We start from the raw sequence: 26,184 nt of genomic DNA on the forward strand, positions 1-26,184 counted from the left end.
GGCTAACCACTGAAGCATTCTTGAATACACAAACACACAGTACATCTGAAAGCAGATCTTGCTGTGTCTCACTCTTCCAGGTTCCATCTATCACCAGGTCTGTGGGTTCTGACAGAATCCTGGCACTGCGGCAGCAGACACAATTCCTGTGGGACGCCTACTTCTCCTCAGTCACAAAGATAGTCTTAACCACATTAGAGGTGAGTCCACAGATACGGCAGAAAGAGACTTGCCTCATCCAAATGAGTCACACTAGGGGAAATGTGTGAATGAGGGACTGCCAGCTGGTTGATGTCATTTATACAGTGCTTTTTTTTTTTCACTTAATGGGATAGTTTGCCCAAAAATGAAATGCTGTCATCATTCACTCCCCCTCATGTCATTCCAAACCTGAATGACTTCCACAAATGAAGATAATCTGATGACAGAATTTTTGATTGGCTCTCTATGTTTTATCAGTCAAAAGCTGAAAAAGAATCACTCTGACAGTGTCATTCCCCATAGTGTAGATGTGTTGAGGACTCAACCATTCTCTTAGAGTGAGAACAATTTGAAAACCTTATAGTTATATGTATAGGTTAATCTTGTGAAAAAGAAGTACATTTTCACATTCTTTTAAAAAGTGTTGGCTACTTTTTGTGGATTATGCATTATGCATTTATCATTTCAAACCCGTAAGTCTTTCATTCATAATAATAATTTCATTCATCATTCATTTTAATGAAATCTGAGTGCTTTGTGGCCCTCCATTGACAGCCTACGCAATTACCATTTTCAAAACCTACAAAGGTAGTAAAGACATCATACAAGTAATCCATGTGACCCAAGTGGTTTAACCTCAATTTTATGAAGAGAAGCAAGTGCTTTGTTTGAAAAGTGATAGTTGCATAGGCTGTCAATGGAGGGACAGAAATATCTTCATTTATGTTCTGAAGAAGTCTTATGGGTTTGAAACGACATTAGTGTGAATGTGTCGATTTTTTGGGAGAACTAACCATTTAAATTAATATACTTACATGCAAACTGAATGTAATATCTTAAGATACTTAATTGCTAATAAATTAAAATGTATTATAGTTTCAATTTATATTAAGTGCAATTAGTTGAACTTAAGAGTACATTTTTGACCCACTTATGACCTAAGTATTTTTATGTAATTTCTTAATTACTTGTCCTTGAAATATGGTTAAAGTACTGCCAAATGTACTGCCAAGCATTTATGGTAAACTAATATACTGAAATGTATATATGATTACATGTAATATATGTAATTATGATGTTATTACATAATGTAATCACATTTGGTTGCACTTTATTTTAAGGTGTTCTGGTCACTGTAAATTATACATTTGAGTGCTGAATAATATAAACTACATGTGCATACTATAGAGTAAGGGTTAGGATTAGGGTGTGGTTTAGGGTTAGTTGCATGCAATTATGCATAATTAGTTATTACTATAGTAACTACATGTAACAAGGACATTGTAAAATAAAATGTTAACTCACATTCTTGACATGTGCTTTAGGATGTTAGTCAACAGAAGATTATTAAAACATAATGATTTAAAATGTATTTTTAAGTAAAACTTTTGTTTTAAGTGCGCTTAAGTGTTAAGAAAGTGAAAGTGGACTCTCTTTAAGTGTCTTAAGTGTCTGTATTTAATTAATATTATATTATTTTCAAGTATTTTTTTTTTAATGTGTACTGTACTGATTTGAAGTATACTACAAATGCACATTCAATGCAATTAAACACTTCTTTTTCACCAGGGTATGCAAAAAGGTGTTGTTAAGTTAAGTTAAGTTCTGTGCATGTACATTGTTTTGTCTCTATCTCTCTCTTACACTCACTCATTTTTTGTTCTCTCTATATCTCTCCCATTCTGACGTCTTCTATTTTCTTCAAAAGTTTTCATCACAAGTTTCTGTCACACATAAGATGATACCTGCCATGATCAAAAGCACTTGGTCTTTTCCAGACCTCTCCAACACACATAAAAATTCAGACGGATATACATAAACATTCCCTCCCTCCCTCACTCACTCACTCTCACATCTCTGAAAACTTTTTCCCTGGGTACTGGCCTGCCTTGGTCAGCTAGATAGAATGGAAAGTTTGTGCTTGGTTTCTCTTCATCTCAGGAAGGTATTGGACAAGTCTTTTAATAACAGGCCCGACAGAGAACTGCCAGACGTCACTGCCAGAAATATGACTGACTATAAATGTGTTGAGAAAGCATATTCAGAGCAATATTTCTGCCAACTTCACCATCATTGCCACAGTGATCAGAAACAGAGATACAACTGTAGTTCATAAAATGGTGTAAAATAAAGCAGTGGGATTTAACTGGTTTTGCTTTAGGACCCAGGTTTTACACTAACTCATTTTTGGTTGTGACCCACAGTAAAGTATCTGGTAACACTTCAGTATGGAGAACAATTCTCACTTTTAACTAGTTGCTTATTACAGTAGCTTGCATATTGGCTGCTTATTATTACTATAAAGCATATATTAATGCCTTATTCTGCATGACCATATTCTACACACCCCTAAATCCTACCCCATACTTAAACTTCAACACTATAACAACTACCTTACTAGCTATTAATAAGCAGTAAATTAAGAGTTTTTGAGGCAAAAGACATAGTTAATAGTGAATATGTGCACATTGTGGTATTAAGAGTAAACAGCAAACAGACACTCTTCCATGCTGTGTTTTTCCAGCCCCTGAGGTCTCTTCCCAGAGCTATCCTAATCCCTGCTTCTGTTCCGCTCCGAACGTTTTAACGGAATGACATTGTGTGAAATTTTGAGCCCAGGGTCTGGATTTTCCCTCCTGACTAAACCTCAGGTCATCATATCAAATGCAAATGACAGTGATACAGAAAAAAGTTTACTTAGGAAAAAAAAAAAAATAATAATAATAATAATTATAATTATATATATATATATATATATATATATATATATATATATATATATATATATATATATATATATATATATATATATATATATATATATACCAGTGAATAATAAAAAGCTTTTTATTCAACTTAGAATGTGACGGTGCCACGTTGACATCACATGTAATACCTTGAAACAAATAAAATAATAATAATAATAACAAAATTAAGCAGTGTTGGGGGTAACACATTACAAGTATTGCAAGTTACGTAATCAGATTACTAGTTTCAAATAACAAGTAAAGTAACTCATTGCTTTTAAATGTACAAAATATCTAAGTAACTATAAATACTTTCAAGTTACTTTGTTTTCCCATTTACTGACTGACACCTCTCCTGTCCCCATGTTGAGAGAAATTAGGAGTAAGTGTAGAGGCAAGTGTGCTCTGTGGGAATTGTAGTTCTATTGTAGACTAAATGTTAGCATGTATTTACTCATTTCACTTGCACAAAACAGATTCAGTATTCCTCAAAATAAAGCCTTTGACATCATACTAGCAACCAGGCAGTATATAAGGAACGCCTAGAGAACATGTCATCCACTTCTTCATCTGAAGGAACTTAAACAGGCAGCCCGGAGGCATGGCTATGAGACGCAGTGTTCCCTGTTCTCAGGGAACCAGAGTTAGTCATAACCTGAGACGTTTCCTTTGGAAAGGGAACTCGCACTGTGTCCTGAGACTTTTTTTTTTTTTTTTTTACTTTGGTACAACTTCAATTTTTAGTTAGAAAAACCTACTTTTTACTATGACGTTAAAGTATATTTTTGGACTAAACTAAATAAATTGTTTTAATTTTGTTACAAGCATTTTTTTTTTTTTTTTTACTTTGGACTAAACTAAATAAATTGCTGTAATTTTGTTAAAAGCAATTTGATTAACTTTATTCAAGTTACATTTCTGATTCAGCACAAAATATATTTTTAATAATACCTTTACCAATTTATTTTCCTTAGTCAAGACAAAACTTTATTTAATGCAGGTCAATATAATACAATTTTTTGCTCTGCTACAACTTTTAACATGAACAAAAGCTAAATATGCTTTAATATAAAATAAAAATATTCCCTTAAAATAAAACAAAAAGTAAATGCTTAATTTAGTTGACTTAGTATAAATAAAGACAGGAATATTCTCTTCAAAAGGCCTTAATGTTTATTGTGATGTCATTGTCTTTTTAAAATATACATCACCTTCTTTGTTGTCAAAAAACAAAACAAAAACAAAAATAAATAAAAGTCTCAAATGAATTTTGCTGCCAGTTACATCGTACACCATTGTACATCTCTCAGGATTTGTTTTAGCTTCATCCTTCTGAACAACCTAATAAAGACAAAGACAAGACATTTTTATTACAAAGTTATTTTGATAAAATCAGTGCCTATATAAAAATATGTACACAAAAAATTATTCCAATCAAATCTCAAAAGGTCTAGTTAAAAAAAAAAAAAAAAAAAAAAATGTAATGACTTGCAAAGTCCAGCAGATACTTAATGTCGGCATGTAGCTACAGATTGACAGTGACTAAAAGCTTGATTTTTGCAAAATATTTTAATCTGAACATTGATAGAAACATACGCGGGTATATAATGAACAGCAGGAGCCTTGCATCTTCAGCTTTTCACTTCGGAGCCGAACTACTACTGGTGGTGTCTACGAGCGAGTGTGTGAAAACGAGTCAGCTCTTCTTCCCGTCTTTATTTGTCGTTTTAAACGGAGCAACACAGAAGCTGTTCCAAGCTGGAAAAGCAGTTCTTACGGCTGGTGATGGTGTGCTGTAGAGCGCTTAAAAGCTGTTCTGACAGCTGGTAAGAGCAGCGTCTCTAAAGAGAGAAGTGCACACGACAGGCTGTGCTGCAGCGGCCATTCCCCTGCGTGTTTTGGCACTTAAAAGAGTGAAGTCCCTAAAAGAGCTTGCATGAGTAGTTTCACGTCTTTTTAAAGATGTCGTACTACTTGTGTGTTTCTGGATGCGGTTGTTACCTGGTGCCTCTGGATGGTCACCGTTGCTATGCTATGCTATGCAACTGTGCCCTAACTCCACCTGGCGGGGGGAGCTGTCTCTCCCTTCCCGGGCCTGTAAGTACTCATTGGATCTTATCAGCAAGGCTTATCAGGCCTGTGGGGAAGCCCCTTCTGCCCTACACGCTATGGCATTGTTGCAGGTCCATCAGGCTAAGGCAATGAAGGACCTGCACGAGGGTGGTCATGACCCCCAGGTTCTACAAGACCTAACGTTTCGTGCGACCAAGGTCACGGTGCGGTCAGTGGGTCGTGCGATGTCCACTTTGGTGGTCCAGGAATGCTATCTCTGGCTGTGTCTCGTGGACATGAGGGATACTGACAAAGTCAAGTTCCTTAATTCCCCCGTGTCCCAGACCGGCCTCTTCCGCGACGCAGTCGAGAACAGTTCTCGGCTGTACAGAAGCAGTCTGAGGCCATCAGCCACATCCTGCCACGGTGGTTAGCTGCTGCACCTCCGTCGCCCACCATCTCAGCCTGCTCATCGCTGAGGGTGCCCCCCTGCAGCTGCCCCACTCCCGCGCAGCAGCAGTCTTCATCCAAGCGGTGCCGTGGAGCCAGTCACAAGTGGGGTGCCCAGCCCGTCCAGGCCCCCCTGGATACGTGAACTGCCTGAATACGTTCAACGGCAAGACGGCAGAAATTCTTTCAGAGGCTCCTGGGGCATATGGCGGCCGCAGCGGCAGTACCCCCGCTCGTTCTGCTTCATATGAGACCGCTTCAACACTGGCTCCACGGTCGAGTCCCGAGATGGGCGTGGCAACGTGGCACCTTCCGGGTGGCAATCACTCTGGAATGCCGCAAAGCCTTCAGCCCGTGGTCGGACCCCTTGTTTCTTTGGGCTGGAGTGCCCCTAGAGCAGGTATCCCAGCATACTGTGGTCTTCACGGATGCCTCTGCCACCGGCTGGGGTGCCACATACAACGGGCATGCAGTGTCGGGGTGTGGACGGGTCCCCATCTGCATCTGCACATCAACTGCCTCGAGTTGTTAGCAGTACGCCTTGCCCTGAGCCGCCTCAAAGGGCCACTACGGGCAAGCATATACTGATCCATATGGACAACACTGCGACCATTGCGTACATCAAACGGTCAAGGTGGTCTACGCTCCCATCGCATGTCGCAACTCGCCCGCCATCTCCTCCTCTGAAGTCAGAAGCATCTGAGGTCACTTCATGCCATTCACATCCCCAGTGTGCTCAACTGTGCGGCCAATGAGCTCTCACGAGCTGCGCTGCCGGGAGAGTGGCGACTCCACCCCCAGGTGGTCCAGCTGATTTGGAGAGAGTTTGGAGAGGCTCAGGTAGACCTGTTTTTCCTCACCAGAAACCTCCCATTTCCAGTTGTTTTACTCCCTGTCCGAGGGGACACTCGGGACAGATGCACTGACTCACAGCTGGCCCCGGGGGCCTTCCCCCAGTGAGCCTACTTGCACAGACCCTGTGTCTGGTCCCTGGATGGGACGTGGAGGTTCTAGGTGACTTACCCCCCAAGGTACTCAACACCATCACTTCGGCACGTGCACCGTCTACGAGACGTGCTTGCGCCTTGAAGTGGAACCTGTTCGTCGAGTGGTTCTCTTCTCCCCGAGAAGACCCCCGAAGGTACTCGATCAGAGTCATGCTTTCCTTCTTGCAGCAAGGGTTGGAGCGTAGGCTGTCCCCCTCCACCCTCAAAGTCCATGCTGCTGCTATTTCTGCATACCACGACCACATAGATGGCAAATCCGTTGGTAAGCACGACCTGGTCGTCAGGTTCCTTGGGGGGGCGAGACGGTTCCATACCCTCTTGGGACCTGGCTCTGGTGCTAAGAGCACTTCAGAATGCTCCCTTTGAGCCTTTGCAGTCAGCAGACTTAAAGGTTCTTTCTATGAAGACTTTGCTGCTGGTTGCAATGGCCTCCATCAAGAGGGTAGAGGACCTGCAGTCATTTTCAGTCGACGAATCGTGCCTAGAGTTCGGGCCGGGTGACAGCCACGTGGTACTGAGACCCCGGCTTGGCTATGTGCCCAAGGTTCCTACCACTCCCTTCAGGGACCAGGTAGTGAGCCTGCATGCGCTGCCCTCGGAGGAGGCAGACCCAGCCCTGGCTTTGCTCTGTCCAGTCTGCACTTTGCGACTGTACATAGACAGAACCTAAATCTTCAGGACCTCAGACCCGCTCTTTGTCTGTTACGGAGGCCAGCAGAAGGGAAAGGCTGTCTCCAAGCAGAGGATGGCCCACTGGATAGTGGATGCCATCGCCCTGGCTTACCAAGCTCAGGGCGTGCCCTGCCCACTCAGGTTGCATGCGCACTCCACAAGAGGTGTCGCATCCTCCTGGGCGCTGGCTCGTGGTGCCTCGCTGACAGACATTTGTAGAGCTGCGGGCTGGGTGACACCTAACACATTCGCTAGATTCTATAGCCTTCGTGTCGAGCCGGTCTCCTCCCGTGTTCTCACTTCAGATCAGAGGCACGGAGAGGCCTGAAGGAGGGAACGGAGATGTACGTCCTGTTGCCACAGTCGCTGTACCCCGCTGATGCTGCTTGGTTCGGCTCCTCAGCAAAAAGCTGAAGATGCAACGCACCTGCTGCTCATTATATACCCGCGCTGCAAGGAGAGCAGCTGATGCATATGATTGCATGCCAATGTGCATTGGCTCGTTTAGTTACACTCAAAGTAGATTGGCCTCTCTGGCGAGATTCCTATTCGTCGGTCTGTCCGACGTACGTCTCCGTTCCCTCCTTCAGGGAACGAGGGTTACCTTTGTCTCTGGTTTAGCTCCACCAGCCATTTGAATTCAGCAGTTGATCATGTGATGCACTGAATGTTCTAATCACACGGGTGTGATCGTATGCTCCAGGGACCAGCCAGGACTGATCAAATCAGTGTGATCATATGCATCAAAGGGTTGACAGAGTACATTTGCCCGCCAGGTACCAAAACAACCTGAACATTATGCACTCGCACCAATGTGACCATGGAATTTTAACTTGCACATTTAAAAAAATAAAAAAATTAATTAAAATCACATTTGCAACCATTTTGGTCGCAGTCTAGAGCCCTAGTTAACTTATCTTTAACAAATGAAACCTTCTTGTAAAGTGTTACCAAATAATCCATCTCTTTGAATCCATATAATGCAAGTGGATTGGCACCTTAACTCCCTGAGGTCTGAAAACGCGCCGGCGCGTTTTGCAGGATTTTTTTCACATTGCAGCAAAATAGACTTAAAATACTCCGTCATTTCTTGTCATAGAGACATAAGTAATATATCAATTGAAACTATAGAATGTCTTATTTTATTTGTGTACACTCAGAGTAAAAACACAATGTTGTGCTTTTTGTAAAATAAAGAAAACTAACATGATGCGTGATCTCTCCTCTCCCTCTGAACGAACTCCAATCTGATAGTTCTCAGAAAATGAACTGTAACTTATGAATACTAATGACAAAAAAAAAACGTTCTGTGTTTATGTAATCTTTATGAAAAGAGAGCCATGTCAGAAGTCTGTGATTCAGCTCATTACCCACTAATGCAGCCATGCCCACGGAGCCAGCGCTATTCAGACGCAAATTCAGAGGCAATACATGCATACATCATCTCAATCGTGTATTTATTGTCTTGAAAAGTGTTTATTCGGATGGTAAAGCCATGGTTAGCGATCTCTAGAAGACATGCCGTTAGTTCCTCGTTCCTTTTCTTCTTTATATGAATTTGTGGCCTAAAGGTGTACAGAGAGCGCCCTCCGGCTGCAAGTATGAATTAAAAACACCATTCCTGAAATGTCCTCTTCTTCTTTAGAATAATTTGTGGACTAAATGTGCACAGAGAGCACCCTCCGGCTGCAAGTATGAATTAAAAACACAGTATCCAGCACTCATAGTGTAACAATAAATATTACTTCTCAGTATAGAAAATTGACATAAATATATAAGAATTCATCAATATTTCTCCAAATGTGCATGCTTTTAAGCTAAAAGCCTATATGAAATGCCATAGAGGTAACATAATTGTTCAGACACTTTGCATCACAGAAATAAATTATATTTTAAAGAATATAATAGAATACAATTATTTTAAATTGTAATAATATTTCACAGTATTGCTGTTTATGATGAGCTGAGATATGATTACAGAGAGCTTTTTTCACAGCCTACCTGACTGAAAGGCCTCATTAATATGCAAGTCATTTCAGGTCATTATTGTGCAATTCTTTTGTCTTCTCAGGTGTAGATGGCCCATTATTCATGCAGATTCACGCCTCCACGCATACTGTGTTTCTTGACAAAAAGTGTCTTACAAAATTTAAGTAGTCAGCATAATTTTTACATAATTCTGAAGCAAAAACTCTAGTCTACAACCTCCAATAACCAGAAGTCTTGTGAACACAGATTTAATATACTTTTTTTGGCCTTATTTCAGTGACTTAAGTTTTTTGTTTTTTCAATAACCACGCATAAACATTATTCCTTCAAAAATACAAACATGTACATACATGTTCATCACATATTATTGTAGCCTAGTTTATGCTGAATACAGTGTAATGACACTTTTGTCATTTATATGTTTATGAACAACTGAAAAAAGCACAAATGTCAGGGCATGTCAAAACTTCTCCAAGCCCCAAATCAGCCTCAGACTCCAGAGGGTGCTTCGATGCCTCAAAAACCACACAAAGTGAACACAACAGTATTTCATACAACTCCAGCTGATGAATCAATACTTCTAAAGTGAAAAAATAGGTGTAAGAAATACAAATATAAAAAAAAAAACAATATAAACCTTATAAAATTTCTGGCCATCATACACTTATTCATGAGTTCATGTTTGATGTAAATCTCAGCACGTTGTGAAGCGTGAGATAAGTGAATTGTGAAACTCACACGAATGCCACTCCTTTTTTTCCGCATCACTTCTCGCGTGAGTTTCAGAATGTACTTGTGTCATGCTTCACGATGATCTGATTAACCAGTGTATAACCATTGACTGGAAGTGAATGTTATAAACTTAAAAAGTTTAAAATATTCGTTTTTTTCTTACACACACCTGTCGTTTCAGTTCAGAACACATTGATTCATCAACTTGCATCATGTGAGTTACCGTTGTTCACATTGTGTGGGTTTTTTAAATTGTCAACTTTGAGGGTCCTATACACTTGCATTATATGGAATGACAGAAAGTGAATGTTTTTCTAAAAATCTTTTTGTGTACATCTGAAGAAAGAAAGTCAAAAATACATCCGAGAAAGCATGAGAATGAGCACATGATCAGAGAATTTTCATTTTTTGGAGAAGTCTCCTTTTACAAGATCCTTTTTCTGCCAAGCAGGGGTGTAGAGCACATTACATATCTTCTCTAAATTGCTGTTTTTCCTGCCATGCTTAAGACATTATGAGAAAAGGAATAATGATTAGCTGTAGTACAACATATAACACACAAATATCTGAAATCAATACTTTTAGCATAATATTTACTCATGCGCTTTGTAATATATTAAAGAAACTAACCTCATATTTGCATGTATTGCTTTGGAATTATCATTCGTCTCTCCCCATCTGCATAATTACACCAGTAGTTGTCTGTAGTATGATGGTGCAGATAAAAACAACTCTTGCCACTATAGCCTAATTTGTGTTTCAATATATAGCTACTTATTTTTCATTTCTTGTTCTGTTATGAATAAAATCAATTTTAAGGATTTTCTGTGGAGTGAGGTACTAAATAACCAAGTTTATATATATATATATATATATATATATATATATATATATATATATTAATAATGTTTGTAAGTATTTAGTTTTAAAGCAGAGCATCCATCATTTACTGATATTAAGCGGTAAAGCTCTAAGGTCTCCGACCCGCTGTTAAAAAACAAAACAAAAACTCAACAAAACATGCATTAATCCGTTAAGCAGACTTTAATATCATGTAAATGTACACTATATGTAGTAACAATAAAATCAAACTTATTTGTAGAAATACTCACCGATTTTAGGGAATTGTGTTAAACAAGATGGCCATGCAAAACAATATGGCCGTCGATCAGAAAATTCTCAAACCAAGTCTTGATGACGTCAGGGGTCATGTGGCTTGGACCGAAAGCAAACACAGTAATTTGGTTTTAAGCAAAAGTTTGAATTACACCAACAACACTTAATTTTACTTCTAGTCAAGTAAATAATTTACGTTAGAGCACAAAAGTGCATTCATTGTGTCAGATCAAATACAAAAAGTTATTTAGAGTAATGACAAGGCATGTACACTTTTTTTCAGTGTGTCAACCCCCAGAGCCACCAAGGAAGCTAACCTGGTCTGACCTGTGACCTAGTCTAGCCAAAAACCTGTCTGTTTCTTAAACAGACCCTCTTACCATACTTGTCTCATGAGAAGTAACCAGATGAGAGGAACTGCAGAAGAGGCAGTAACCAGCTCACACCGGACAAAGAGATGGACATCCTGGGGAGCAGGGCTCAGCATAGAGCTTCCCAATGCTTACAAACGAGGGAAGTTACTCTGCTCGACCCTGGACCTACAGAGTGCTTCTCTTTCAAAGCATTATGGAGGCTGGGCACTCTACATAGGGTCCCTAATGAGATGAGTACCTCCAGCTCTATCAGGAATTGATCTGACAAGGGGGTTCACAAGAACCTCTTGACCTTTCAGATGAAACTCAGGGAGCGAGGCTCTCTAAAGGACGATCCTCAACTGAGTAGAGTATCAACCAAGCTCTGGAGCTAGAATCAGGGAGGCTCAAGTGGAGCCTGCAATGTAAACTCAATCTGTGTACTCCAGGGAGCCAGGACACTCAAACTAGCTAGAAGTGCTAGGAATGTTGCTCAACCCAGAGGATCGCCAACAAGGCGGCCTGATGAGGGCCAACTACTTGGAAAAGAGTCTCAGGATGCAGTGTGAGTTTCCTTTCAAAAGGGAACAGTGTAATGGGTTGTTATGATAACGGGCGGTGCACATATGCATGCGCCGAACACGTCTTTCCCATGGTCTTTCCGCGCTCATGGGCAAAGGAGTTGCTCTGAAAGGCTCGCGCGAGACTGAACGGAACGCAGGAAATGAAGTATACCCGGGCCTTAACCGCTCTAAATTGTAATGGACCGGAGCTCAAGTTCACATCGGGAACACGGGAGCACCGCAATGCGACCGCAAAAGGCACTTTCACTTTCACGATCAATGTGCACGCCACTGATAAGCATTGTAAATTATTAAGTATTACAGTATACACATACCAATTAAACGCACAGATCTCCTCTCGTACATCCTCCACTGGATGAGGCAATATCACTTTCGTTTCTATTTCCGATATCTCTTTTATAGATGCCATCAATGCTTTTGCCTTTCAAGATGTAATTACCGAAATCAAAACAGTCCATAAACTATAAATCCTCACGAAAACTTCAGTCAAGCCGGCTCACGCGTCAACCTGAGAGATCAGCCTCCTTACTTTAAAATGTCAAATTTCTCGGTTTCTGAATGGACGTTTTGGCTTGATTGACAAACGATAACGTTCGGGCATGATTTATATACCATCGTCCTGTCCTAAAACATTAGCACGCTTTGATCGATGGTTTGGAGATCGTGTTTCTCCGTTCGAGAGCGCATTTCCTGTTCACATCCACAACAAAACAGTTGATTATTTACGAACGAAAGCTCACAGAAATGTGAAAATGGTCTCATTTGAAAGAAAATATCCTGAGCTAAAAGATGATATAGTGTGACTAATTGAAGCAGCCTTTATCAAAAGTGCGGGGTCGACTTCTATCTTTTCAAAACTGCGGGGGTCCTGACCCCCCTGTCCCCCGTGCCAACGGCGCCCCTGCCGGACTCCACGAGAACACAAGTCCATTCTCTGCAATCTTGGAATTGAGAAACAGCCAATGTCTTTGCTGCTGACTTTCAATGATCATTAAAAAATTTAAATAAATAAAAATGAGTCCTATTCGTCTTCAATCCAGAATGGCAGCACAGCTGAAAGGTTTGATTGAGCTGCGCCCTCTATACTGTATCGGTGTGAATTTGCATTTCCCTCAGCCTGAGGCTTAATCATTTCAGTTTTGGTATAGAAGGAACTTACCCTTTTTGTTTCTTTTTTTTTTTTTGCTATTAAAAGCAAACAAGCAAGCGTCAGGATAACATCGAACATCATTGGGAAAAAACAGAATTAGTGAAACAAAAACACACTGAGGGGACCATTTACACTTTTACACTACATTTACACTCTATAAACTGATGGTTAATATCGCGTTGTGAAGTCCGCACCATACCATGTTGACAAACTATGAGTCTTTCAACACTCGTGCATGTGTGGTGTGTTTGCACTCAGCAATAAATGCTGCCTAATTAACCACATAGATCAAATGCCCTCTCCATGGACTCAGGTTTACTGGCACTTCCTCTAGAACATATGCCATGTTGAGTTCATTTCCCTGCTCCACAGCACAAGAGCGGCAAGATGCTTCACTTGCTGCGTGGATCTGACAAAATCGCTATAATTCACGTACATCGCATTAAAACATCAGCATGTAAAGGCAAAGAGATACACAAACACACATGTTGCCTGACATGAGGGTTCTTTAATTAGACTGTGGTTGATCCTAATTGGCTTGTGCATTTCTAGACTCTGGAGAAACAGAACCAATCAAGCCCAGTGGAGAAAGACTCAGGGCACATACTGAAGTGTGTGTGTGTGTGTGTGTGTGTGTGTGTGTGTGTGTGTGTGTGTGTGTGTGTGTGTGTGTGTGTGTGTGTGTGTGTGTGTGTGTGTGTGTGTGTGTGTGTGTGTGTGTGTGTGTGTGTGTGTGAATGTGTGTGTGTGTGTGTGCGTTTTACAGGTTATTTTTGGATTAAATATCTCATGCACCCTGTTGTGATGAGGTTGAGGCAGATTGTGATTAATTAGTCTTGTAATAAAATGAGATTAATGTGTTTAATTTGAGTAATTAGGCCTGTGTGCTGTTGAGAATGTTGTCTGGGCGTTGCCTCTGAAGACTTATAGGATGGTCGGCCATGTTGATTTTTTTCTTTTTCTCCCCCCCCCACACATAAGGCTTCTACAGCATCTAGTTTGAAGGGTTATATTTTATGTTGAGATGAACTAATAATGAACAGTACTGGGTTGCTATAATAAAGCTGGGGGGAAAAAATAAAGCTGGTTTCAAAATCTAATTGGAAGGTTTCTATTTTTTTATTTTGGATTGATAATTTTTGGAAACATTTTACAATAATGTTACATTTGTTTAGTAATGGATAAAATACATCCAGCTAGTTGTTATCGCAAAATAAACCCGACATGTACTGTTACCGTAGTAACAGTAGGCGCTGTAGTGATGGTGGGTAAACTTTTCATGTAAGTAAACATAACATAATAGTATTTATTAAATACAAATATGTTGTATCAGAAAGGTAGATCCTCAAGACTCTATGTGGAGCAGCAAAGTGAGCAGCAAATCTAAAAAATCCAAACTAACTGCAATGCACCAATCCGACTGCTTATACCTCGGTCTATGATTTTGCCACGTAAAATGTTCCTAAATTCAACATATTTTGTTGATCCTGGAACAACATTCCTGTACAAAAATTGTATCCTAACCTCATCCCTAAACCTAACCCTACCCATAACCTATCCCTAAAATCTGAGGTAAATAACACTGATGTAGAAGCACCTAACCCTGGTTGTAAGTCTAAACTTGACATAAACTGTAAACGTGTCCCTCAAATCTGATTGGTTGATTGGAATGTTAATGCATGAACATGTTGCACTTGTTGAAATGATCTTTTACCTTATACCTCACTCATTAGGACAATTGTTGTTATTGGCTGATAGGCTTATTTAAATGCCTGTGATTGAACAAAGCATTTATGTGCACACTGAAACTGACAAACATTGTAACCAATCACAAACCACTGCAAAATCAGATCCTTAATGGAAAATGATGACACATTGACAACAATCACAACACTTTTCATGATTAGTTATAGGGATAGTTCACCCAAAAATTTAAATTATCCCATGGTTTATCACCCTCAAGCCATCCTAGACTATCTTCTCTCAGACAAATACAATCATAGTTATATTAAAAAAATCCTGGCTCTTCCAGGATGTGAATGGTGCTCACAATTTTGTAGCCCAAAAAAGTGCATCCATCCATTATAAAAGTAATCCACACAGCTCCACTGGGTTAATAAAGGCCTTCTGAAATGAAGCAATGGGTTTTTGTAAGAAAACCATCCATATTTACAACTTTATAAACTATAAAAAACAGCTTCCGGCAAACATCCATACGCAAGTCGACTTACGACAGAACTTATCCTCAGACGTAACGCGTGACGTATTGATGAAAGCGGAAGCGCAGAGGATAGAGCAAAACAAAACACCAGTTGAGAATTAGAAGTCTAAAACATGCATTTTTTAATAGAAATGCTGGAGGAGCTTGAGTTTGTTGCCTAACCCTATTAGGATCTTTTTTATTATAACTCTGATTGTGTTAGTCTGAAAGAAGATAGTCATATACACCTATGATGGTTTGGGGGTGAGTAAAAACCATTTTTGGGTGAACTAACCCTTTAATCGCATATTGTATACTGTATATTAATGTTTTAATATATATTAATAGTAATGTTGTTTTTGCAGATTATCCATGACAGGGTACGGACGCACATGTCCAGGAGCAGGTTGATGTGGAATTCTTTGCCTGGAGGACTCTACGCACTTCCTGAGTTCTCCAGCGACCTCACCCTCTTCCCCTTCTACTACTCGACACTCGGTGAGCGTGTGTGTGTGTGTGTGTGTGCATCTCTTCACCACCTCCAGCTCAATGCCGTAAAACTTTGTTGCAGTGAAAATGAAATCATAACTCAGATAGATGTTGGTTTCCCTCCAAGCAGTCTATTTGTGTGTGTGTGTGTGTGTGTTATCTCATAAAGGATGGTGAACATATGTGTCCACCTTATTCCACCCTAAGCCTGGCCTGTGTGTGTTTGCATGCGCATGTATAGGGGTTTGTGATGGATTTGTCCCTGGGCTTCACATGTCAGCAGTAAATCTGTATTGCAGGAGTGATAGATGGTCTATACTCTGCTGTCACAGGCGTTGTTAGTCTCACTTTCCATAATTTTGATGACAGGGCAGTTTAGACTCCCTGTCTGTGGCCATAACTTGAGAGAACTTCACTGTGCCGTGATATACGGTGTGATTCGCTCAGCCAGGGCAACACTATAAATCCAGCTACCTGCGATACATGCTGTTTATTAGGCAATGAGATATCATCCAACATGACCAGTGGATTGCTCCAATGGTTTGCTTTGTCCCTGTGTTCCTTGAAAATGTTTTTGATGTTGTGGTATACATGCACAATGACACAATTCTTGATTCTTTCGTACACAGCTCTGTGATTTTATATATATATATATATATATCTGCCACATCAGTGTGGATGTTCTGTATATGCAAGATAATTTTTAAATGTTTTTAAGTGTTTTTGAAGGCAAAGCCAGTGAGTGGTCAATTAATACATGAATTAATACATGCTTGGAAAGGCTGTAAATGTACGGTTTTCAACACTATGTATTTAAAATGTATATTAAATTCTTTTAGTTAAACTTATAAAGTTTTTTTTTTTTTTTTTTTTGGCCAAATTAAGAAAGACTTATGTACATCTTTATAATTAATTTCATAATTACATTATCTTTGAAATATGGTGAAAGTTAATAGCTGAATGTCCTGACAAGCACTTATGGTAAACTAAAATATAATAGAATGTCATGCATTTAAATTTGTAATGACACATTTCTAATGATGAAGTTGCAGTTTAGTAAATGAAATAGATTAACTTTAAATGTAATATCGAATAACACACTACAGTTAAAATTATAATCAAGTACTTTACAGGTGCTTTATGTTAGTCAGCACATCAACATAAGTGTACTTCTTAACAATAGATTATTAACACATAATGATTAAAATGTACTTTAAAGTAAAAACTTTTTGAAAGTGTACTTAATTGTTGAGAAATTGTTATTGTCTGATAAACTACAAGTACATTTAAGCAGCCTTTTATTTCATTAATATTATATTCTCTACAAATGCAGTTTTTTAAAAAATATATATTTTTATGATTTGAAGTACACATTCAATATAATTAAGTGCACTTTTTCTTGGCTTAGTCTCTTAAAGTACATCTTTATATTATTATATTATACTAATTATAACTTTGTTTTGAAGTAATAAAACACCTTAAGATCTTTTCCTTTGAGTTTTAAGAATTAATGCATCAGTAGGTGAATGGTAAATGAGATGGTTTTCATCATAATTATTGTGCTAATTACATGACTATATTAGCATTGTGGGGGTGGGGGGTGAGCACAAAATGAACAATTCAAAAGTAAAATATGTGAAATACTTTCATCTTTTGTCATTATTAGTACTTTAATTAAGCAGGGATCTTTAATTGTCATGCTGACAGAGCCTGTTTCATTTTATGCATCTGTCCCCATGAGGAAAACAGCTCATAAATATGGCAAGCTGTTTTAACTTTTATTCATTCTCAGGATATGAATTGTTGATATCACGAATTACATTTCCACTAGTTACAATGGTAATTCTTGATATCAACAATTCAATTTTCACTAGTTAAAATGCTAATTTTTGATGTCAAGAATTACATTTCCACTAGTAAAAATTCTTGATATCTGTAATTGTATTTTCACTATGAAATGTCACCATAGGCTGCCATTCAAATTTAATTGTTTATATCAAGAATTGATTTCTTACCAGTTGAAATTCCAATTTCACATATTAGAAAAACAATTCTTACAAGTAAAATCATAGTTTTTGATACCAATAATTGTTACTGGTAAAAATGCGAATCTTTGATATCAAGAATTCAATTGGCACTAGTTGAAACGTCAGTTCTTGACATCAACAATTTAATTGCGACTAGTAAAAATGTTCATTTTTGATATCTGAAAATGTATTTCTGATATCAGTATAATTTCAGATATCTAAAATGGCTTTCTTACTAGTAACAATTACATTCATGATATCAGAAAGTAACATTGTAACTAGTGACAATCAAATTTAACATTGTTACAGGTAGCAATTCAATTGTTGATATCAAGAATAGATATTTGCACTAGTAACAAAGTAATTAATGATATCAACAATTATGATTTTTACTAGTAAGAATTGTATTTCTGATATGTGAAATTGGAATTTCAACTAAGAATCAATTCTTGATATCAACAATTGAATTTGAATGGCAGCCTATGATGACATTTCACTAGTGAAAACTGAATTGTTGATATCAAGAATTCATATCCTGAGAATGAATAAAAGTCAAAACGGCTTGCCATACATAAATCATATTAAATGCAGAAATGCATAGCGTTTTCTGTGATGAGTAGAATATACAGTTTGTACAGTTAAAAAGAACAAAAAACGTTATGTATATGTAAAGTCCCAGTAAAACATAAAAAAACATTTTGTGTGTGTTGTGCATGTGTGTGTGTGGTTCAACAGTGAACCAAATGACCTCCTCCGACCATACTTCCAGATGTGACCACATGTCTGGATGGATCATTAACAATAGATTCATATAATACGTTTTAAAATCAAACCAAAAGTACATATAAATGTGCTCATTATTAGTTCTCAATGTTTGTGTGTGTGGTTTGTTTCTGTGTGGTCTGTGTGTGTGGCCTGTTTGTTCACGTGTTTCAGACTGTGCGTGTGTTTGCATGTTCTTGTTTTGTTCTGTTTTAAAGAGTTTGAATCCCTGCAGAGAGGAAATAGGGATAATAGATGTTCTGTCTAAGCGTAATTACTGTCACTGCGTGATATATTATGAACTTCTCTTTTGTTTATTGCTGAACCAGAAAAGTTGCAAAGCTTTGATCAATTCATTTTACTAGTTTTATCCTCTCTGGTTCTTTTATTTAAATCTTTGTAGTAACCTTTATTGTGATGTAATAGAGACTTAATGTAGCTGTCGGGTTTCTGGAGTCGCAGTCGCAAACGTAGATAAATGAAGCGAATCCCTGTGGAGGAACAAAGATAAACAGGTGCTCTCTTTGAACGGCTGCCATAAAGCAAACTAATACAAATGCAGGGAGATGTTACACACCGGAGACTGATGCCATTGAAGACTGATTTTATAAAGGCTACTCTGCCGTTTGCAGTGTGGGAAAATTGCTTTTTAATGTGGTTTGTGATTTAAGCAAAGAAATTCACTAGCAAATAAGACCATCCAAAAGTACTAAAGTAATTTCTGCCATCCACGTTTGTATTTTTGCAGGTAAGAGTCCATCTCAGGAGTTTACAGCCGTCATTCAAGCGGTCACACCTCTACAGTCCCAACAGCAGCCCATATTCAAACTGATCCATGCAGTCGCCAAGTCCAAGTTCTGTGCACAGGTGAGAATATGGGAGAAAATAATGGAACTAAATGATAACTCTACCATTATTATCGATGCTGCAAGTTTGTATCATGTTAAGGGTCATCCACACTGCCAGGAATTGTTTTGCTGGAGGTCACATTGTCATAGTATTGTTGATAAGAGTTCTTGCTTTAATGGCAGACTGCACAACTAGCTATATTAAATCACAAATGAGCCATTACAGTATCATAAATCAACTTCTATGCTATATTTCATGCCCTTTGATAGCTTTGTGTGAAAAAAAGACAAAAATTGTAGTCCATTTCTTAAATATCTTCCGTGCAGCTTTCAAATCTCATTTGTCCAGTGTAAATATGTGCATATTTATGACAAGCCGTTTTGACTTTTAATCATTCTCAGGATATGAATTGTTGATATCAACAATTCAATTCTTGATGGACTTGAAAACCATGACTCAGTTTTGTATTTTACAGGTAGCCAATTCAACGAGACAAGAATGGGAGTAATATGTTCATATTTTCGTGTCCGTGTCAGGAGTCTAGCAGCAGCATTCTGTACTAGTTGCAACCGAGCCAGATTTGACTTATTAATATCATAGTAGAGCGAGTTACAGTAGTCTAGGCGGGAAGATATCAGCGCATGGATGATTTTCTGAAAAACAGCTTAACTTTCACAATTTGGTAGGGCTGGGAGATTTGACAAAAAAAATAAAATCTCTCTTTTTTTTTTTTTTTTTTTTTTTTTTGTATGTTTAACTAGTCAGCTTAAAAACTTAACTACAATAAGAAACATTCTCTTTATTAACCATCTGGTTAAAAAATAAATAAATAAATAAATTATTATTTTCCAAGTGCACCACACCTGTGATCAACATGGTGTAAATGTAAAACAAATTACTTATTTGTTAAATATCACTGCAGAAAATACTCAGAAATCATTTAAAATAAGAAAAATGCTAAATATTTCTGGCAATAAATAACACTAACAGGCTATTATTAACAGCAAATGCTTTGTAAAAACTGAAAATAACAGCAACTTTCAGCCTGTCACCATCATGCAAACATGAAATATCAAACATACAGTAGTTCTTTACAGGTTTTTGCATTCCATAGCATTATTTTTCCTGTTGTTTTTAGGTTTGGCAGACTTGTTTGGCTGTTGCACTCGTGTCTTGCATCTTTTGCAGCATCTCACCCATAAAACAGCATTCTAAATTAATTAAAGGTGCCATTGAATTGAAAATTGAATTTACCTCGGCATAGTTGAATAACAAGAGTTCAGTACATGGAAATGACATTCAGTGAGTCTCAAACTCCATTGTTTCCTCCTTCTTATATAAATCTCATTTGTTTAAATGACCTCCGAAGAACAGGCGAATCTCAACATAACACCGACTGTTACGTAACAGTCGGGATCATTAATATGCACGCCCCCAATATTTGCATATGCCAGCCCATGTTCAAGGCATTACACAAGGGCAGCCAGTATTAACGTCTGAATCTGCACAGCTGAATCATCAGACTAGGTAAGCAAACAAGCACAACAGTGAAAAATGGCAGATGGAGCAATAATAACTGACATGATCCATGATAACATGATATTTTTAGTGATATTTGTAAATTGTCTTTCTAAATGTTTCGTTAGAATGCTGCTAATGTACTGTTAAATGTGGTTAAAGTTGCCAGTGTTTCTTACTGTATTCACAAAGACAAGGGCCGTTGCTATTTTCATTTTTAAACACTTGCAGTCTGTATAATGCATAAACACAACTTCATTCTTTATAAATCTCTCCAACAGTGTGTAATGTTAGCTTCAGCCACGGAGCACTATCAAACTCATTCAGAATCAAATGTAAACATCCAAATAAATTCTATACTTACGCGATTAGACATGTTGCATGATGAACACTTTGTAAAGAACTTCACAGATACATTCAGGGGACACCTTAGACTTATATTACATCTTGTAAAAAAACATTCGATGGCACCTTTAATAACCTTTCTTTTTTCCCATTCCACTGCCCTCATCTATTTTTTTCAATGCAATAACACATTTCTGAGTGAACAGTCACTTAAGGGGCCATTCATATATCGCGTCTAAAAACACGTGGAAAGCGCGCTCCTCCTTTCCACAAGCGCTTGAGCTCCCGTGGCGTTTGTCTATGCAACCATGAACTGCGCTCTCAATGACGAGGAAGTATCAGCAAAGGTTAATTAATTTCTAGCCTAATTTCTTTACTACTAGATATATTTATGGAGATGAGAAATAAAAACCCAGCTATGATCAGCTGTTCGGTTGAGCTTTAAATGTTGTTGCGGAAAGGCCGTAGCTGATCAGTTGGTTCTTGTCACATAACCTGCATAAATTATATATAAATGTATAAATATACCTCCAAAAGTTTTGAAACGCCCTAGAAAAGCAGTGTGCTTGCAGCATTCTAATTTCAAGTTGAAATGTTTTCAAGCGATGTGTTCTACATTCATATAGCGTCACATGAGAGCGGTTAATCAGGCACACCATCATGAGGTCAGATAATTTTCTTCTCTTATCAGTTATCATTGCTGTATTGTCAATATGTCTAATTGTAATTTTTGCTAACATTTTTATTCAAAATCGCAATTTCTCGATTTAAAAATAATAAAATCAAGGCAAAACAATAAATTCGAATTAATCGGAAAAATCGTCCAGCCCTACAATTCGGCGTAAGTGAAAAAAGCAAGACTGAACCACAGAGTTTATTTGTTTATCCATTTTAAGCTTATTGTCGATTTGGATGCCCAAGTTTTTGACACACAATCTCATATTTGGTTCGAACTGTTTAAGTTTTGTTTTAAGGATTGCCATGGCAGATACTGACCCAAATAAAATGATTTCCGTCTTGAATTCGTTGAGATGAAGAAAATTTATGGACATCCACTTTGTAAGTTCTTGAAGACAAACTGTTACAGTATCAAGTGTAACGAATGTGTAGCGGTTATTAATCAATTTATGGATGAAATATGAATATAATAATTCATAAGGTTATGAATAAATTATGATTCATATATCGACCCAATGGGGAATTAAACATATATTGTGAATCAATTACAACGAATTATAATCAATTACATATATGATTAGTTCTGGTTTAATAATTATTTAGAGAAACTGCTCGTTTGTCCAGCAAACTAAGTCCCTCACAGAATATTATAAACGGAGTTATTCTCTGGCCATGAAAATAACTAAAGCATAAAGCGATCGAAAAAACGTTAAAGTGACTTGGGTTTTCCGCTGAAAGAACAAACAGAACAATCGAGCATGAATAACGTTTTAATATATGCAAACTACGAATACAGAGGTTATACATCTAAATATATATACAAGAAAATACACACCTATGTACAAGAATAGAAGTAGAGAAGGAAAGAGAGAGAAGGCAAGTAGCAAACTCACAACCAGTCCTAAGCCAGCACGGAAATCAGTTTCATCATCTAAGATTGAGAAACGGCAGTATACTTGCATTGGTTGCGTGTGTCGAATTTCAGGTTAGCGCTGGTGCAGTTCGTTGGCTTCCTCCGTTCAGCGGGAAGGTTTGAACTGAGGACGAGAGTGAGTTTCGCTGGAAGATGGCGATCCCGAAGCTGAGCGCGGTGGCAGCGCGTGGTCACCGGAGGGGTCCGGGAAAAACGTGCACGAGATGCTCGTGAGACAATCGGGAGAGAACACGGGAGAGAGCGAGTCTGGAATTGTGCGTCTTTGCTTTTATGACAGATAAGCCGACACACCTCCTTGAGGTGGGGTAGCCAATAACATGGGTGCAAAGTTGGCGGGGAAAGCTTTTCCTTTGCTTGGCCTCACGACTTAATCTGCATGAGTTATGACTATCAATTCAGATCTCCAAATGGAGTGTGTTCTTCACAGTATCATTAAACACATAGAAAAATGCATTTGTCAGCGGTGTGACATATCTCAGTAAATAGCTCGTGTCCGGAGCTTTACGGCGAGACCAAACTCGATAGGTCAGAAAGGCATAGGAGAGAAGTTATGGTTTACAGACAAAATTATATCGTTAAAATGCACACTAGCACAAATACACTCATTTAAACACTAGGAAACATGCATAGGCCCTAAAAATATATGAAATATATATTTCAGCATAGTGGTAGTTTACAAATACAGTTGAAAATGTATGATTGTGTGTTTCTGTGTCTGTCTGTGTGTGTGTTTTTGTGTGTCCCTGTGTGTGTGGGGTGTTGGAATGTGGATCTGGTCAGTCTCTGGGGGGGTTTTACAACCCAGTCCAGCATGCTAAAAGCGTTCTGGACATTCCAAAGTTTATTGATTATCCTGATACGTGTGCATACGCTACAGATTCCCCCTTTCGGCCAACGAAGTTCCTGTGCGGACTTCGTTGGACGGTAACCAAGTTCGATGGCACATGGATCCGGATGGTCACGCAGCAGGTGGTTCCTACTGGTCCTTGAGGGAGAGCAGATAAGCACCTGTCCGTGGATTCTTGCATCCCTTTGATCCCTTGGGATAGGATGAAGGCCAGGCCCCGGGCGAGTGCGTACTTGATTGCCATGGAGAGGCAACGGATTGTGTTGGCAGCAGTCCAAGCTCGGGCTCTAGGTGAGCTGGTCAGGACAGGCAGTCGTGAGAGTGCTTGGAGGGCTGCATCAGTGGGAGTACTGTCACTTAGCTGGGACCCCCTTTGTCAATCCTCAGTTCCATTCCTGGATCTAAGGTGTGATTGTGATCCCTGGGGGAAGATGGGATTTCCAGTTCTGACTGGTCCTCTTTGCTTGAGAGACAGTGCACTGCCAGGTGGCTGTGATAAAGGATGGAACTCAGGGGTAAATGGATCCTCTTACTTGGATTGGGCAGCCTGACATGAGTGGCGGTGTTGTGCTGATTGTAGATTACGATGGCAGCATGAGTGGGGGTGTGGATGAGCAGTCGATCACCCACAGTCTCGGCTTGTGTTCCGATAACTGGGGTGCGAGGCTTGGCCGGGCAGCGTCTGTCGCTGGTCATGGGCTGCAACCGGCCCATTCCTTCAGTGTGGTTTCTGAGGAAGAGCTGGTTTGGGCAGAAGTACTGAAAGTCTTTGGTGAAACTACACCTGCGAAAGTGGGGAGCCGGGCACAGCCGTGGGTTGCTGTTGTGGTAGGCTACCGCAACTGAGGTGTGTTTCTTGGCATGGGTGTTACGTTGCCGCCACCTGACATTGACCATGTCTTTGGGTCTGCCAGTAGCAAAGTCCAGCACAGTTTGTGTAGGATACTGAGGACTCCTATTCATAGCCACTCTGTCCATAGAGAAGCTAATTTCTCGCAGCAGGTCTGTCAACAGAGCTATAACCAGCTGATTTTGGGCAAAGTCATTCTGGAGGACTGTAAACAGTTGCTTCCTTGAGTTCGCAGTTTGGATCAGCAGGAAACTGTGAGTGCGGAGAACCACCGCAATACCTTTCCAGGATTTGCAGGTGGTTTGGAGGGTTTGGCTCTGTGTTGCGAGTTGCTTTCTCAGTTGTAGGCGGAGCTTGTTGTGCTGCTGATGAGGGGAGCAGGCTGTGATGAGACTCAAGTCTCCTGGTTGGTACAGATGCAACGGCAGTGGCACCTGCCGTGCCATCAGTAGTTCTGTGGGGAACACCTGAGTTGACTCCTGTACGGTGTCTGTGATGGCCATGAGCATCAGAGGAGGTTTTACCGTCCAGTCTTTCTGGTCGACTGACCGTGGAAATGTGATTCCTCGGTTTTGCAGTGAAGCTCGGTGCTTTGCGTTTGCAGTCTGGACATGACGGTAAACTTGACATCCTCTGGCGTGCTCTGCCACATCTTGCTGCATGCTGGGCCAGTGCGCCACTTGTTTTAATGTCTCGTCCGTAGTTCTGGTGCCATGGTGTTTGGCACATGGTGTGTCGTGGGTGTATATCAGTTCACCCCCTTTTGGCCCTGTGGCAGTACAAGCTTTGGCGCTGTGAGGACATCAGGGACATACTTTAGAAAGTTTATTCCCACACGCAGCATGTGGTCGGTCTCGTGCAGTCGTTTGTTGCTAGGGGCCGCCGTGGGACCAGATGCCGGGAACGGGAGGTTGGAGGGGTCTGAGTGGTGGTACAAAACATGTCGAATGGAAATGTTGGAAAGTTTGGTTGTCAGTGGCAGTGGCAGTAAGGTGGGAAATGTTGCAGGAACAGTCCGCTGGCTGCGGGTTGTTGTTGCCACACTAAGGGTGGGTGAATGGGGTGGGTGTGACCATAGCTTGTTATGCAGTGTGCCAGTCTTGGCAAGGGCATTAGTTTGGTCGTTCACACCTTTGTCACGCCCTGGTTGCTTCAAGCATCTTTTCACCTTTTCCCAGTAAACGATCATGTCGTGTGCTTGGGTGAGGTGATCACGTGTCTGGAACATGTGTTGATGTTTCACCTGCTTGTTGCATTCAGTCTTGAAACCAGTTTGTTTCCAGCCCAGAAGATGGCATGTGAAACAAGGTCTGGCAACGTGTGAGTCTGTGCACATGAGTTCCCTGATGTTATGAGCTGAGGAGACGTGAAGGGTTTTGAGGGTAGCTGCTGCTTCACCATATTGACATGACTGGGGACCCCACCTGCTGTTCTGTGGTTGGCAGGGTTGGTTTCTTAACCATCGTACCCCTGCATTTGCCTGTGGGATGCCCTCATGGTTGTAGGAACGTCCATCGACATAGGCCGTGGGCATTCCTTGGCACGCATTCTCTTTGAGGTATCTGTGACAGGCTGGTCGCTGTTGTTGGGGTACCAGTATCTCAAGTGTCAACGCTGGTGTGCTGTTATAGC

The 26,184-nt window shown here is 39.7% G+C and overlaps 1 protein-coding gene across 1 annotated transcript in view; it reads left to right on the forward strand.

Annotated features, from left to right (window-relative positions):
- The window catches only part of LOC137018674 (exostosin-1), a 420,441-nt gene that overhangs the window by 334,991 nt on the left and 59,266 nt on the right, over positions 1-26,184 (forward strand). Inside the window, exons 4-6 of the mRNA XM_067383379.1 lie at positions 81-200; positions 15,619-15,751; positions 19,280-19,398. Of these exons, the coding sequence (XP_067239480.1) occupies positions 81-200; positions 15,619-15,751; positions 19,280-19,398 (372 nt within the window). The remainder of the gene's footprint in view (positions 1-80; positions 201-15,618; positions 15,752-19,279; positions 19,399-26,184) is intronic.

Source organism: Chanodichthys erythropterus, chromosome 4 (genome assembly GCF_024489055.1).
Source record: "Chanodichthys erythropterus isolate Z2021 chromosome 4, ASM2448905v1, whole genome shotgun sequence".
Taxonomy (NCBI): Eukaryota; Metazoa; Chordata; class Actinopteri; order Cypriniformes; family Xenocyprididae; genus Chanodichthys; species Chanodichthys erythropterus.